This window comes from Xiphophorus hellerii, chromosome 8, assembly GCF_003331165.1.
Source record: "Xiphophorus hellerii strain 12219 chromosome 8, Xiphophorus_hellerii-4.1, whole genome shotgun sequence".
NCBI lineage: Eukaryota > Metazoa > Chordata > Actinopteri > Cyprinodontiformes > Poeciliidae > Xiphophorus > Xiphophorus hellerii.
The window spans coordinates 9524483-9542301 of record NC_045679.1 but is presented as its reverse complement, the minus strand read 5'-3'; the positions used below and the strand labels follow the sequence as shown (position 1 = coordinate 9542301).

General features: G+C 36.4%; 1 protein-coding gene across 2 annotated transcripts in view; it reads left to right on the top strand.

The window, feature by feature from the left end:
• phf24 (PHD finger protein 24) overlaps positions 1-15855 on the top strand; it is a 41509-nt gene extending 25654 nt beyond the window's left edge. Inside the window, exons 2-9 of one of the 2 annotated variants that reach the window (XM_032570067.1) lie at positions 1267-1688; positions 4660-4845; positions 9166-9244; positions 9990-10192; positions 10604-10767; positions 12558-12590; positions 13306-13383; positions 14569-15855. In XM_032570067.1, the coding sequence (XP_032425958.1) occupies positions 1269-1688; positions 4660-4845; positions 9166-9244; positions 9990-10192; positions 10604-10767; positions 12558-12590; positions 13306-13383; positions 14569-14665 (1260 nt within the window). In that variant the 5' untranslated portion in view covers positions 1267-1268 and the 3' untranslated portion in view covers positions 14666-15855. The remainder of the gene's footprint in view (positions 1-1266; positions 1689-4659; positions 4846-9165; positions 9245-9989; positions 10193-10603; positions 10768-12557; positions 12591-13305; positions 13384-14568) is intronic. The other variant, XM_032570068.1, reaches the window with a different exon arrangement.
• The last annotated feature ends 1964 nt before the right edge of the window (positions 15856-17819 follow it).

Sequence of the window (17819 nt, the reverse complement as noted above, 5' to 3'; positions counted from 1 at the left end):
TATCAGCTGCTCCGGGGTTGCCCCAACACAGAGGCAGCCTTCTTTTAATCATTAGATATACTTTTTTTCTGTGTTCCTGGTTCTCGTGCTGCTGGCATAGCAGAGAGCTGCAGAGAAAAGTATTCTCTTTTCCACAGGCTTATAAAAATATGCAACATATGCTGACTAGTTGAAAACCCAATTATCTAGAGTGCATCTCCAAATCCCATTCGAGCAATAACATTCAGCATATTTGTGCCATGAAATTTCATAACACATTGTTTTACTATGTTCAGTATCGCTGCTTGGTATGTATATCTACTGTTTACCACTTTTTCTTTGGATGAAAAACACATTCTGGATGTCTTAGATGTTCTGTCCCTTGCAAAAGTTTTTATAGCCCTTTGACTTTCTCTTGTCAAAGTTCAGTTTGTAGCAAGACAGACAAATACATTTCACCAGATACAAGTCATTTCTTTTCAAAGCTGAACTTTGCCAAAGTTATTGCAGCTATAAATTCCACCACTGAAAAAACTACAATCCCAATGTTGTATGCAGTTTTTAGTTGTAATAATTGGGTGAAAAAGTTGAAGAATTTGGACTGTACTGTTCCTTATACTGGCTATTAAACTGAATAAGAAGCTAGCACAGCCATTACTCCCTTTGTCAGCAAGTTGCAGAGTCACTAAGGCAGTTCAGCTTAAACTCTGCTGCTTTCGTTTTGACCCAAGTGCAAAAGGCAGCGTGCATTGCAGTTCTGAAAATAAATATGGTTGGTTAAGACAGAGTTCTATCACAAAAGTTTTACAAATATAGATGTTAACTATATTAAAGTGCACTCAACTGTGTAACTTGTTACATGACTGAATTGGAGGTGTAATGGTTGTGGATTAGCTCTACTTCCTATCCACCTTCCTAAAGTGGAAGGATATGAAAGAGAAGGTTTGGGTTGTGACGGGAGACTGTTTGAAAGCCATTTTCAAAAATGTGGGTTCAAAAATTGAGTGCATGTTAAATTTATGTGTTGCACAAATGGTTTAGGTACAGTAGTGGACATTTGATTTTGAGAGGTCAAGCTTTCTTAGTCAATACAGACAAATGAAGAAACATCTTAAATTTTGGGGTTATCAAACTTTATTTGCATTTGAGCTAAAAACTGATATAAGTTACATTCTTGTCTCCCTATTCTTGTACTAAGTCAAATTTCACAATGAAAATCAAAGATGTGAAAAGTTATACAATTATATATTTATAAAAAAAATTATGCTTCTTTCCATTTCTTTGTAGACATGGGAGTGCTTATGTCAAAGAAGCAGCAGGTGGAGAAGGTGCAGAAATGCAGTGCGGTCGTCTCGGCCTTCCAGGCGGGCATTAAGGATCGTGCAGTCAAGCAGACAGATGCGGAAGTGGGGGAAGATGAAGAAGATGCCAAAACTTCAGCCGGTCCCAATGACAAAAACACAGAGGAAGTGAAGCCAGAGGAAACAGACAATAACGCAGGTCCGTCAACCTCCCAACAGGCCTCAGCTCCAGTTAGAGATGAATGTAAAGTTAACCAGGAAGCGTGGTCGAGGTTAAGGGATGGGAAAGGTGTGGAGCCTGAAGACCTCGACAAGAGGCATCAACTCACGCCTCCTGCTTTTGTACGACCAAAAAGGGAACCTGATGATGACCAGCCTGTTGAGGTGGACCTGGAAAACAAAGAGCAGGTATTGATTATATTACTGATTCTCTCTGGTAAAGGTTTCCCCAAAAGTTATTGACTTACAAACAGTAGATTACTCTCTTGGTATCTTTATGAATAATATTCATGCCCTAAGATTCTTATAATATATGCTCTTCATTTATTTTATATAAGTTCTTTCAGGGCTGAGCTTTCTCTGTTCCAAACCTAGTATTTTAGTATTCTTTTTTCCCAGAATACTGGCAGATGAGCTGAAAAGTCACTGTGTTCTTCTTAGCTTTTGTTCTGCAGTGTTCTTATAAACACACAAAAAATTAGTTAGTTTTACTCCCCTAATATGAAAGGTACTAAGTTTAGAACTAGGGATTTGAACATTCCTTCCACTTCACAACCATGCACTGCCTTATGTTAGTCGCATGAAATCCCAATCCCATAAAACCCCGATATAATACATTGGAATTTGTGGGATAAGGTGTAGGAATACTTTTGCAGGGCACTTTATCAGTTGCTATCTTGTCAGTATCAGAATACAGTACATGCAATACATCTCAACACAATATGAGACCAAATCCACAGTGAGGAATGTGGAGTTATTGGACATGACAAAATATCACAAAATCTTTTTGTGTCTAAAGTCTACAATGTCTTTTTCCCTCTTCACATCAAATTAGTCTTACTAGGGTACAGAGGTGATAAAACATGAGCTTGAAGTTGTTCCTATAGCCAGTTTTTGTGTCCCAGTAGCTGTGATATGTTGTCGATGTGTATGATTGCTCTTCATGTTGAGCATGCTGTGGGCGGCCTGCTTTGGCTGGCTCTGAGAGGTGACTATTTTCAGGGTGACGCTGACTAACAGGAGAGGGAGTTCACACGGGCAACAACACCTGCAGTTCTTTTTTCTATTTTAAATGGAGTAAACAGTTGGTACACTCTGACAAGTTGCGTAGGAATCCGTCTCCAGTAGTGCGAGTTTAAATAAACTTGTGTTTTGATTTTGATTACTTTCACCAGCACATAAATGTGAAGTAAACTATAGTGATAATTTGAAGTTGTTTGGTTTGCTAAACTTCTATGTGACACCAATAAAAGCTAGAGAAATATTTTCGTCTCATTTGCTTGTGAACTGAATTTTATTTGGTTAATAAAGATAAATCATTCTCATAGTGTTTATGGCTACAAAAGGTATGGATCCATATGGAAAACCAAATGGAAAAGTTATTCTTGACTTGCTTCACCAGTGATATAATATAACATATTTAGATATATATAATTAGAAAAGGTTTGACATAAAAGAAAAACAAAAACATCCCCATACGTTTCAAACAGTGACAAAAAACTAGAAAAAAAGAAAACTGAGGAGAATAAAATATCCTGTCTTTTTGCAACTAGAACTCAATGTTGGATTTTCCCTAAAGAAAGCAAAACATTTCTGTATCTTACCATAAATGTTTGTGGTTACAGAACTGTTGCATGTTCTGTAATGAGACGATGCTTCGTTTTTTTTCCTGCAGCAGTCTAAAGTTGCACATAGTTTTCTTTTCTATTTGGCCACATTACAAACACTTTAATTGGTTCATCGAACCTTCAAATTAGCCCTCTTTACTTTGAAGGCTGGAATGTTTGTTGGAGAACATTAATGAACAAACAGCACAATGGAGACCAAGGAATACAACAAAGCATACGGTTGTGGAGAAGTTAAATAAAAAGCGGTATTGCAAATCAATATTATAACCTCTGGATATTGCACAGTTTAATTCACTATTTGACTATGGAACTAAACAAGTGCAAACCCACATGATCAAATAAAGTGTCAACTGACTCAACACTGACCGCTGATGAACCCCACAGGAAACATCCATACAATGTGAATGATAGGCTCCCATTTTCACAAACCTTTACATGTTTCTCAGGTTTTATAGAACCAGTCCTCTCTCACCATAACTTCCTAATTTATAATACAGTATATTGTGATTGACTGTATGAAATGCTTTTTTCAGTCTATAAAAATTTCAACTTCAGCTTTCTTTTGGTAACAAAACAGTACAGACAATTTATACTCAGTCACCATAACTAGTTTCTTTCCTCCTGATTTTTCTTGCAAGCGTTTTTAATCTGTTCCGAATCAATGGATTCTTTTTATAAAAAAAAAAAAAAAAATATATATATATATATATATATATATAATAAAATGTAAAATGTGTGGTTTTAACAGAAAGAGTTGTGAAAAAGTTCAAGATTTTCCTGGAGCACTTTAATCATTTAATTCTCATGTGATGCAATTTGAGAATAAAGAATATTCTCGATTGGCATGACTTGCAGTTCTCTCCTATGTTCTAAATTTTTTGCATGTTTTGCTATTATATATAAGATACTTTTTGTGGACATTAATTTTTTTTAAAAATTATTTTAAAAAATCCAAACTGTTTTATTTTTGTCATATTTCAGAAGATGTGGCCAGCATACCATAAGTGTAATGATCTCCCTAGGCAATTTTTGAGTACACATAATGGATGTATTTCTTTTTCTTTTTTCACTAAATAGTTCCTTTATCTATTTATCTACTGAAGCACATAGATAAAATATTAAAATGTGAGGGCATCTTTATGAAAAATCTCTCTTTTCATGTGTAGAGACTGGCACTCAGACTTCCCTCCAGGGCAGTCTGTCTAATAGGAAGAGTGGTTTCTGCCATATTCAAAATATATTCCATCTCTGCCCTCTTTGTGACACCCAGCTTTTAACTTCCCCTTTGAGCGAGGCCATTTGGGAGAGCTCTAAACACTCCCGCCTGCCAGCTTATTCAGAAATTATCATTCGTGAAGCAGCGAGACAAAGAGACATAAAAGGCTCCTGCTACCTGAAACGCATTCTGGTGTTGTTTAACATAATAGAAATTAAAGTCAATGAGCTTTTAATGCCACTGTTTTCACTCAAATGACTGTTCCGCTGAATCATTCAGCAAATTCCCGAGTTACGCTTTCTGCTTTCTCCACTAGCCGGCGAGCGACGAGATGTGTGATGTCTGTGAGGTGTGGACGGCGGACGACCTCTACCCCTGCAGGATCTGCACGCGGGTGTTCCATGACGGCTGCCTGAGGGAGCTGGGCTATCTTCGTGCCGAGGCCTTGCAGGAGATGAGAGACACGGCCCACACTGTGACTGGCTGGAGCTGCTACTATTGCGTGAGTCAGCAAAGTCGTAATAATGGACATCCAGCATGAACTCACTTTATCGTGCAGTGTAATAATAAGTAGGCAAGTTTGTATTGATCCTCAAAGGTCCAGCTGTAAAATTTATTCAAATATAAACTTTATATGAATCTCAGACATGCAGAAAATGTGACTACATGTGCATTTTCACATATATGTAATCCCACATAAGAAATGGAAACCCTGGAATATTTTGATGGTATAATGAGAAAAACATGTAAATAAAGCTATAGGATAATTATGGATTTACAGGCAAAACAACAAATCATAGACCTTATTATTCATATTGACCTGTCATATCATTTTAAAATAAAGTCACCCAGCAGCAGTTACAAATACTTTACAAATGCATATTTAAAACAATAAGCAATTTGGAGTTTAATGACTTGCCCTACAACATTGTGATATATGGTGAAGGAAAAACCTACTGTTCTCGCCGATACGCAGCGTTTCCATGTGATAGCCGTGGGATAATAATGAGACAATCTTCACTGTCCAAATCTGTGAGTCCGATCTTCAGCGACCTTTGATAACATCAAAGTGATAGGTCAACGTGACTCATTATAAAAGCCTGGAACATGTTGTTATTGCGGAACAATTTCTGGTTCAGCTGAGTTCCAACACATCAGATTCTCATCATGAATTCAGAGCAAATTCAAAAAATGCACAACTCCCCAGCAAACAGATGATGTAATGTTGTTGTGAAGCACAAACAGCTGCCCGGCCTTTGTTAGAAGACTCTTCAAAGTGAAGTAGGGGCTTCTCTTTCTTCTGCTGTCCCTGAGAAACAAATTCCCTTTGCCAAAGCGTTGCTGTAAGGAAATGTTTTCCACTCCGTTGGAAAGGCAGTACTTCTGTCTGTGGCCGATTTCCTCGCTGTGCTTAGAATGAGAACGGGGGGAAACGTTTTGATTTTGAATTCTGTCTCTTAGATTTGAAATTGCTTAAAATTATGATTGGCTGCCAAAAAACATGGCAGAAATGCATGGAAAAATTGAAATCCTTTGAAGCCACTCATAAACCTGGCAGATGAACCTATAGTAAGTCTAACACGTGTTGTTTATCTGAAAGGACACCTTGAGATATGATTTAAAGTCTTAATTCCTGTTCCTTGGAACGATCTGGTTCATGTGAGTTTTGTTGAACAAAAACTACCTTCTTATTCTGCATAAAAAAGGAAACTACTGATTTGTATATTGATTTAAAAAAAAAACACTGACAGGCAGAGCTTAAAGGAAGTCATTTTTGTTATAAATACCTATGTACTACTGAACACATCACTGACATTATCCAGGCAGCATCAAAGATCTATTTATACAATCTGTAAGCCAAAGATTAGACAATGATATTATTTATATCCTCCATTCCCACAGGAGTCGTTTATGTGCCAGAGAACATATTATTCTTTTTTACACAAAACAATTTGAAATGGATTAGTGCGGATGCAGCAATTTCATAAAAGCACTTGATTTAACTGAGCTCTTTGACTGCTGGAGTCGTTAGATGTTGCTAAGTAAAACACGTGATGGATGCTTTTTCTTTTTTTTTGCAAAAAAACAACATCTGAAGATGCTGCTTATTGACAACAGCATTTGTTGTGTTTGATGATTTGTAATGATAGATGGTTACAGACTAAACATAACACACAACTAACAGATCTTACGCCTTATCAGAGAATAATCACCATATTCGTAATGAGATTTAATGCACCTGGGTAGACCTGCTACTCTTCTGAAAGATGTTTTTATTATAAGACAAGATATCAATCTGAGATTCTCAAATCACAATACTCTTGATTTTACTCTGTCATTGTTGGATGAACTTATTTGGTGCTAATGAAGGTAACTTTTGTGGCTGATGCTGATTTTTTAAGCTTGATAAACAAGATAATTGGCTTCAAATGTGTCAATAATGAAACACAGTTGAAATATGTGCTGCAGTTTTAACTCAGAATTAATTTTCTTGACTTTCTTTCCTTCTGAAAATACATTTAAATTTAGTTTCTAAACGACTTCTGTGATGAATGTGGCAGCAAGTAATCGTTGGAGGACGAGAGCAAAAGAATGTGGTGCAAAACATGGGTGTTTTAGAATGACATATGTTTTTTTAATGTTTCTGTCAATATTCAATGATTTTGTTTTTGCTTAGTAGCCACATTTTTTATGCAAATCTATATGCTTCGACTTCCTGTCACTTTTCTGCAGGAACACCTGAATTTCCCCACAGAGGGGTAATAAAGTTTATATCTCTTCTTCTATTACATTCTAATGGTTGAGCATATTGATTGCTTCACTCTGTTTCATCTACTTGAATATGAATATCCCTGAAAAGGGATCTTGTTTGATAATATTTCTACATATTAAAGTATTACCGCGAACTAGTTCTACATCCTTCTAAACAGTAAAATTGTTTGGGGCTAGTTCTTAAAGGATGGGAATCTATTTGTACTACAATAAATATTAGTGGATATTATAGTTTCCATCGGGAGGTAATACTTTGTTCAGTAGGTCTAAATCTTGACATGGGGAATAAAGAACTTTTGTAAACACTTTTAATATTGAATACTACAACATGCACATGGAAAAGAGTGTGTAGGTGGTGGTCTGTTATGTTTAAAAGTGCTACCTGAGTAAAAAAAATATAAATTAGTTCCTGAGGTTGAGGAACTTTATCAAACATTGCTAAAGCTCAATAGTACTGTACTTCATTGGAAGTAGTATTTTCGGCAGAGGAACATTTATATGTAATGCTAAACCTTGAAAATAACTACATTTACGTAGTACTGCTTGGAAATAGTTATTTTTGGACAAAATGTTGTGGTTCTTAATAAATAAGTAAAACATTTGGATGAAATTGAGTTAAATGTCTCAAAATATTGAAAAAAGTGAAACATGGACTTACATTTGAGGACACAACATTTTGGTAAACACTTTGAAGACCTATTGAAAATGTTTACAATTCCTTAAAATTAGGTTTTAGAGAAAATACATCATAAAATGTACAATATGACCGAAGTTAAATTTTTTTCAGAAATATAAAGTGCTATATTTCATGAGAGTATCTTGTTGAACTTGTGTGTTCAAAGGATGAGGAACATTGCTCGGGTGTTCTAATATTGAAAATACATGCTTGGATGAGAATTGTTCTTCCGTGTTGCATCACAATAATTGCACCTGTATGCAACAGATGCAATTACTGTGATTCAGTATTTCATTTTAAAATGTCATCAACCTTGGAATGGCCTCCAAAGCCAGACACATTGTTGTTGTGTTACCTGGTATGAATAAATAGCTAAGGATATAAAACAGGGAAGATTTTAGTAAGTTTCCTCCTGAGAATTATATTCCCATATTTACTGAAAACACAATTTTTCAGCACTCAGATGGACTGGTGAAAGCTTAAAGCATCATTAATAAATATGAATGTTGGCTATAGTTTAACAGCAGGGTGTTTGGCAGTTACTGTGCTCGACGTAACGGCTGAAAATATAAAAATGCAGGGCATTATCAGGCAATCTGTTGCTCAGCTACTGCTGGTTGACATAATGAGATCACGACTTCCTCTTTTGGGCTCAACTTAATGTGTGAGCAGTGGGAAAGTCAGGCATTTTTCTCACCTACTGTTTATCCCCAACAATCTTCCTCAAATAGCTTTGTGAAGATTGTCTTTCTTTATCAGACTGAATTTTTTACTAATACCAGCATGGCTATCATATATGCTTTTCATTTCTCCAGACCTTTATTATTATTAACACAGTGTGTTAACTAATGTTCACTGACCAACCTCTGCAGCCTTCACAAAATAGATTTATTTATACAGATTTGAAACTACACAGACAGGTTATATTTACAAGTTGGATAACCATTGAAGCCAATTGGATACACATAAGTTGATGGATGGGGATCCAGGTAAAAGGAGTTGAATACAAAGGGACACCACACTTTTCAGATTTACTTGGAAATATTGAAGATCACACATTCGTTTGTGATCACCAATTTATGCATAATTATGCATAAATCTACCACATCCACTCCTAATATAAAAGCGTTGAGGTAATGAGACTTATGTTAAAAAAGCGGTATGGATACTTCTGCAAGGAAATCTACATATTCTCCTACATGTAAACATATAGGAGATTTTTCGTCTTTTAGATTACACAGCATGTTGCAAGTTTTGCTTCAATGTGTAAGTTTGTGGAAACCTAATTAATGAATGTTAAATTTAAGACTCTAGAATCTAAGATGAGACTTTCTGTACATTTTGTAATTATTTTTATTGCCCTGTACCCTGCAGGACAATGTGAATCTTCTTCTAACAGAGGAAGAGATGTACAGTTTAATGGAGACATTCAAGCAGTGTAAGATCATCCCAGGTGAGTCAGTAAATACGCTATATGTTTGTTTTTTTTGCTTCCAGTAGAAAGTTTTATTTCAAGTTTTGTGTTGGTCACTGGTAGTGTTGGTAGCCTATCAATGAACTCATTCAGACTTTTGGTCACGGAAAACATTAATCAGATTAGAAGTCAAGTGGCGTATCATAACTATGTCATTAGCTTTAAACACTCCAAGAATCTGGCAGTGTTGTAATCTGCACATTACAAAAAGTGGTTCTAAAAAATGTTGAGTTTTGTTGGAGAACTTTGTAATTTTATATTGGAAACAATACTTTGTGTCCTTTTCATTCCACTTCTATTTATTTTTCTTATTTGTGTTGCTCCATCAGATAAATCCCAGTAAGATATATTTAAGTTTCCAAAATGTGGAAGAGGAAATGCATATTATGCAAGTAGTCATATCTGTCAGGTTTTGGTGATGTGTATAAGTTGACAAGACTGATCTACCATATTAAATTATGACGATAACATCATAATTAACAAAAATAAGTATGGAAACGTCAGCCTGTGTCAAATTAATCTAAAGGATATGTCTTCCCTTAATCTTTTTTTAAAATTTTTCTCAGATCTCTGTTTTTTCCTTGTTATCCTAAAGCTCGGCAGGATGACGAGTATAGGTGGTCCCGTCTTCGCTGACCATGAGTCATCCTAAACTAATTATATCTGGAAGACCAGTGGGTGACTAATTTACTGTGATGTGATGAATTGCTCCTTGCCGTTGTAGAGTCATGCCTCGTGTCAGATGAGCTGCTGCAGTACCGCCACTTTGTATCCAAGCAGCAGTTTGATAAGGACCTGAGTGATGAGCAAGAGGAGGAGGTCTTAGCCCAGTTTGCTTCTCTGGATCCTGAGAAGAAGGGTCACATCGAATGGTCAGACTTTCTCTACTTTGAGTCGCTGGCTGTTCTAAGGAAGTTCAGGACTGAGGTATAGTATTTGGATAGTGAAAAAACATATACGTTTTGTCATTAAAAATTTGAATAGAATAGAATAGAAAAGAAATATCCTCTATTATCCCATAATGGCACAATTTCTATTAAACCGCAATGTAAAACTGTGTGTATAATATCACACCAATAATAATAAAGAAATTTAGAATATCAGTGTAGTAGCTAAGTTGGGGTAAGCTGAGCCAAAGTGTAAATCAGCCACCGCTGATTTGCAAATGATTTTGGCAAAAACTCTAAATAATGCCTTTTGCAGTAAACTGCATAAAAATACGTATATATGGTATGCGTGGTCTGAATAATATTTATTAATAGAAGCAAGTACATAGAGTCCTGGTTCAGTTTGCTTGCACTGTTGTGAATTTCTTTTCTTTTCTTATTTCTTCTTTAGAACTCACTGGTGCGTCTATTGACCGCTAAGGAGAGAGACAAGGCAAGGACGGTTTTTCAAGGACTGGTCATGGATAAAGACGGCGTGATCACCAGAGCAGAATGCCGCCAGGCCCAGCAGTCCTGGTTCCACAAGCTCAAAGATCCTCAATCCTGCAATGTGAGGTGAGGGCTCAACACCTCGCCACTAAAGGCAGCAGTCTGGGGAGTTAGGATCTGATCTGCATGCAGACAGCAGCTGGTGAAGCCAGAAAAAAAAAAAGGGGGGTGAACTGCTTCAAGTACTGGAACAGAGATGGAGAGAAAGAAGCAGTCGTTAAATCTGGTTCATTCCTGTGTCATAAATCATCATAGTCTGTTGTCACTAAAGTGCTCACAGCACAGACACAAATTCTCTGCTCAGCAAAAATCAGAGGGCTGCCTAAAAGGCTAAATGAAATGCAGCTTACTGATTTGAGAATTATTTTGTTTATCTATTCAAATAAAATTGCCATACAGAATGCTTAGCCAGCAGTGCGATTCAGTAAGGTGTGGCACTAAGTTGTGTCACCTCATCTTTAACACTTCATGTCATTATTTCATTCTTCAATTTTTTTTCACTATGGTAACAGATAGGTTTTTTTTTTTTTTTTGCTTGTTTGTTTTTTTTCCCACAGTTTATGATTTTTAAAATTATTTCATTGGTTTATGGGTCTTTATAACAGCCTGGATTACTTGATGTTGTCATTTACTTTTGACATGCAGGTTTTTAAAAATATTTTTTTCTAGTAAAATTGGTGTAACAAAAAACTCAAACCTAAAAATAAATTGGTCACTAGCAATAATCACCATGTGGATATTATTTTCACTCATATTTGACTTTGCAGTATTTCACATTTACAACATTAATTAAAAACAGATCTCTTACTAGCAACAGTCAATAAGCAATAGTCAAAATCATTAGACATCTTAGATCATAAATTTTGAGTAATTTGTCATGAATTTAATCAAGTCAGTTTGATTAAGTTAAAATAAAAAATAAATAATCAGTTTAATTCTATTTAGTTCAAATCATATAAAACCAATTAAACAACTGTTTGAATCAGAGAAATATTTACAAGTTAGAAATGAAACTCAGTGAATTTCATCATTTCTCTTGTGAAACCAGTACAAATATGTGTTTCTGTGTGTGTATGTGTGTGTGTGTTTGTGCATGCACCTGCTGTGTTTTGTCAATGAAACAGACATAGAAAGTAATCTAATTTATAATCAGTACATCTTCTGAAGGGCAAAAGCATGCAACAATCCCACAACACATCCCACTTCTGTGGAGCTTTGTCTTCCAACTGGATCAAAGGAGAAATAAAATTTGAAATTCATTTCACAGCACAACAGTCAGAGGCAACAACAAAACAACAATGAAGAAAATTTTGCTCTGCCGCTATCACATTGTTCAATTCTGAATGCTGAACTTAATTAAGGCAAATGCAGTATTTTACATCTTGTTCATGGTTCTTTTGTGATCAATGCAATATTGAAACACTTGGACTAGGAGGCTAGTCCATCCTGGACAACTTCACCACTGTTCATTGTTTTCTCCATTTGTAGATAATGGCTCTCACTGTTTGTCAGAGATCTAAGTGTAACAAAAAAAGTATATTCTGACATCTCTAAGTGGGTAAATGCCTTTTCACAGCACTGTATAACAGTAATCATTTTATGCTTTAAAAATCCAAAGTAATCATTGCCCTGATCAATATATACAGTGCATTACTCCATGAATGCCAGGTAATTGATATAACCTTCTTCGAGTGCACTGCAGATATCTCAAAACACTAAAATCTCAAATATCTTTCATCTTCACCAGCATCTATCTGTGTGTGCATGTGCTTTGTGTACTGTTTAACCTCTTGTGCTGGTGCTGTCACATCTCCTGTGCTGTACCATTCCATATACCTCTCACCTATTCCCCACAGACTCATGGGATTCTGCTCTCCTATGACTTGTGGGTGAGTGTGAGTCAGCACTGCATGGCCTGTCACTTTTTTCTCACTCTAATAGCCCTCATCTCCCTGTAGTCCTTCAAGTATTCTCAGACAAACTCTTGATTTAGATTTAGAGAGGAGAGAGAGTGGGAGATTCCTCTTAGCTCTGAACTGAGACGCTTTCTGAACATAAATCATTCAAAGAGGTGTACTTAGGGGTCAATGAAGTTTGATGAGCGGAGTGCAGGCTCTTTATGCTACACAAGGCATGGCTCAACAATAAGATGGCCTGTAATTACAAGTATTAGAAAAAAAGTCTTTTGTTCTCTTCAGCTGAGCTTTTCTTTAAAAGCTGTGCTTAACAGACAACAGGAAAATTTAAATCTAACACTAACACAGTCTTAGTCTTGCTCATTGCATGTTAAATATATATATATATTTTGTTTGATTACATTCACAAATATAGAAAGTAGTGTCTTAACGACACATCAGGATATTAGTTAAACTATGACTTAAAATTGAATATTGCCCAGTCTTACTCAGAGATGGCATTTCACAGTATAATCCAGGACGACACAAATAACTGCTAATCCACTATTCCTTAGTTAAATTAGAAGATTTTGAAAACATTGACAGTTTTGAAAATATTTATGTTTTATTTAACATTTATGCCAGTTATTTTTTTTATGAGGCCGCCATCTCCTAAAGTCATACTTTTCTTCACTGTTTTATTATTTAGCATAAGTCATGTTGGACCCATCTGTGAGAGCAGTCCAGCCAGCTCTGGAAGCGAAAGGAGCAAGACCGATGAAAACAGGTTTGTATTTTTAGTGAAAACTAAATATTTGACAGAAAACAATATGCTCTGAAACATCTCCTACACTCTGTCTTAATTGGCTGATGCAACCTTGACTGTAGGTTGTTCCTGGGCAGCATCATTACTTGTAGCAAAACAATGCAGCCCAGAAGTGTTAGCAAGGACAGTGACGGCCCACTTCAAGCTAAACTGCCCTCATAAATGGCATCAAACTTACTTTTGACTTGTCAATAGGGCATGAAGGTACTGGCTCTTTGGAATAACAAGATGTTTGGGACTTTTTTATGCTCTACATGATTCAGCAATAATTACAGCTACTGCTGTGGCTTACTCCGGGGATTCCTAATTGCACATTGGGAGTTGTATTAGGCAGAGCACTAATTAACAAATGTGTTTCATTTTTTATAACCTAATTTTCAAAGCATCAAGCGGCATATTATCATAAGACACAGACCTGATGGTCTTCTTAACTATATTACTTGGATTGATGGTAGTTTAATGCTTTGTAAGATAATCCCTCTTTATACACTGACATGTTTTATATCTTATTTATAAACTAGAAAATTATTTTTTTAATGATTAATACTAATAGTATGTTTTTTTAAACATAAAATTATGGTCAATTCCCTAGACATTTTTGCTGTGTGGTTTTAAACTTCCCAAGACTGTCATTGCTCATACTGCACTGCAGTTGAGTTCGGAAGCTGGAATTTCAGAGTCTCAACCTGGAATAATCAACAGAACCTACTCTAGTTTACAATTTAGACAAAGAAAATGTGGTTAACAAATCCTGGACCTCAAAATCCTATATGGCTGCTGTGTGCAGATACACCTCCACCACATGATGTTCCCACCTTCATATCTCCAAATCCTTCTACAATAAAGCTAATCTGGTGATTTCTGGGGGTTGTGCATTTAGGTTTTCTCCTTTGAACATGTATTGTTTATTGAAAACCATTGAGTTTTATTCTGGTGTTAACTTAGCAGTCTATTTCCTCCTGTATTTTACTTTCCTTACTACTAACATGTATTAACAAGAGTTTAGTTCTCTCTCTATTCAATGTTTTATGTTAAAGACAAACAAAAAACAAGTTTCCTGACGTAATAATAAATGAATCCATAATATAATTTTATAGCATGAGTTGTACCTGTCTAAGTAACTATTTGTTTTCTTACATGCAATAGGCCATTGACCTGGGCAGACTTTTTAAGGGAGAGTGCCATCTACATTTTGGCAGCTCGGCCTAATAGCTCTGCCATGCACATCCGGATGCCTCTATAGTCCAGGTTCCTCCAGTGCGGCCTGCAGAGAGAGGAAGAGTGATGTAGTCCATGGATGAACAGGGGGAAGAGATAAACATGCCGACATGATGTCATGACAAGTGAAACTGAGGAAACCGATTGAAGCACCAAGAGGTAGTAGCGAATGAAGCAATCAACAGAAACTCTCCTCTCTAGAGTCACTTCAGCACAACACAGGCAACATGAATGTGTTTGATACACAGACACCCCAAGTGGAAGCAGCTGTCATAGCTCCAAACTCTAAACAGTTTCCAAAACGTGTAAGAGATACGATGAGAAGGACAGCCACCCTCTTCATGATTAGCCGGTTTGTGAAATTTCTGAAACTTTGGGTGTCTCTATTAACACATAAGAAGCCAGGATGCTAAAAGTGACATAATGCCATATAAGGTAAATAACACACATTTCTGAGTGAGTTCATTAGTGTGACAAGCTGTTACTCTGTTCAAGTATTTGTTACTTCAAGCTTATCCATGTGCTAATGATAAACACATGACATTGTATTGGGTTTTCAGTTCAGAGCCCCTGGTGAATCAATGCTATCTACATACAATAAAAGCCAACTGCTACACATACCAATATAAATTATTATTCATTAAAGCTGTATTTATTCCTGTATCTTTAGATGTATCCTCTGTTTATCCCAGTTTCATCCAAGAATCTGTGTTCTTCTGAAATACTAACTGTGAAAAGGATGCAAACATTAATGAAAGCTAACCTTCTAAGTGACATGTATGTATATGTATATATACTGCCATATAGTCCTACTGCTTTTGTTGTGCTCTCCGAGCTGCACTATGACAAAGTAAAAACAATCGCTTATTTCGTTCTAATCACAATATTTGCACCGTGAGACTGATATAAAATTTAATCATTGTCTGACATAAACACTGTAATGAATTACTGAACGAAAATGAGATGTGACAGAGAAATGGGGTTTCTTTCCCAGTTGGCGTAGCTATTGAGAAAAAAAAGGTTGCCAGGAAAAGATGGACTGAAAGAGTGTAAATGAGATTTCCCTTTAAACCACTGGGGTATTGGACATTGTGTAGTGTATATGAAAGATGTATGCCTTGTTCTTTTAATGAATAAAGTGTAGAAATAAAATTTAACTTGTTGGTTGAAGAGATATGTCACAGTGTTGTAATAAACACTTGGATTTACACTTTAGCTTGTGTCCTGTGTTGTTTTCATAATGTGTTATAATGTATCAATGCGTTGTGGAGAGTGAAGTGTTGTCTGGTGCTAAGTTAGAGAGACCAACTAACCTAATAGTCAGTGATGCTGGAGGATGCCAGGGTACCTGGTGAGAACCCACGCATGTATGAGGGGAACATGCAATCTCCAACAAGAAAGTCCCACCTCTGGGTGGGACTTGAAGTCAGGACCTTATAGCTATAAGGTAAGAGTGCTAGCACTTGAAGAGACTATTATCACAAAATCACTAGTATTTGTACTTCTGGAAAATCTGATAAAATAACAGTAACTGAAGTCTACTTTAAGTTATACTTCTCTTTGGTTGTAACGGCTTTAGTGGCCTTTATTTTACAGTTTTCAGACAATAATGCAGGAAGGGAAGGTCTTTTCACTTAGGGTGTTTCCTTGGAGGCAACCATGACTGATCAAAACAAGAATGCCATCAAACACCAATCCCTTTTGTAGCAACTACTCTGCTCTTCTAATTCAATCAGAATGACAGATGCCTTGTGCTCATCAACAATTTGCCCTCACCTAACTGTAGGATCACGGACGTTATGCAAGCATGTCAGTTTGTGGTGGGGGTAAATGAGGTTTTCATGATTTATTATTAACTTCCATTAATTTAATTATGGAATTCCATCTCATCACTCTTCACAGCAAACTGGACTGCAAGCGATGCAAATTGCCACCATAAAAACTGAAACAGCTAGAATATTTCTGTCTCAAAGCTCTCTGAATGTACCGTAGTCTCAATTTTGGACTAATGTTGCAACTATTCATTGTTTCAGTAATATTGATGCATGACATAGTATTTTGAAATTAGTAAACAAAACGTACATTTTCTTAGTTCACAGAATTGGATCGTAAGCTCGAATTTTCATTTTCTCACAGAACTCAGCTTCTCCAAATTGAAAACATTTTACTTTTTCTGCCAATAAAACAAAACTTATGCCGAGTTTCGGATTCAAGTGAAGAAACAATGCAAGGCAGAGAGTTCCACAGAACATCCAGATGACCAGGCTTTTTTTTTTTTACATGAGAATAAATACCGCTGTCTTGTAACCCCTATCAAATAATCCAAATGGAAAAATATTGGTCAATATTTCCCAATTGGTTCAGCAGTCTGTCACCTCTGCCAGCTTTGTTTACAGCTTTAACCTTGTCATCCATGGCAGATCAATACCCTTAGGCAGAATCAAACTGGTAGGCTGTCGGTCCACAATATAATCGGCGCTATAACCTCATAGGCCACATATGACCTAGCTTTCTCTTCTTCATTATATGAGATCACATTCGAGCTCAAAACTTTTTTGGTGGCACCAGCTGCCACCAACCCTGGTGCTAGGACTGTCCTCAGAGCCGACCACGGACAGACAGAGAGAGTGTTTTTTACAAACTGTTGAATTTCAGGAACGGTAGATTTTCAAACCTGAAAAGAATGCATCTTTTACTGAGACTAACCCTAACCCTATCTAACAGGGGATATAACAGGACAAACCAGCAAGAAGTGTAAGCATAAGAAGAGTTTAAATACTGTGAGGGTGAATGCTGGAACAAAAGACCTGGGCAGATGTGCTAACAGGTTAGAGGTGTGAGGGGAGAGAGAGAGAGAAAGAGAAGAGAGAGAGAGAGAAAAAAAATGGCAGAGTGCAAGAGAGATTACCCAAGGGACTAGGAAATGAATGTAACACTAAATAACTACACCTAAGAAATATTATTAAACCACAGAAACAAGGAATAAGTAAAGACAAGAAATAAACATGACTAGAAACACTAAGAAGGACTGAAAACAGAATCAAGACTGATCAAATGAAGAAACGAAGGAACACAGAATAATCAAATCTCAAAAACATAAACTGGCTTTTGTCTGAATTCACCTTAAACTGATTCAGTCTTAAAACTGTAGATTGAGATTTGAGTGTTAAAAACTCTCA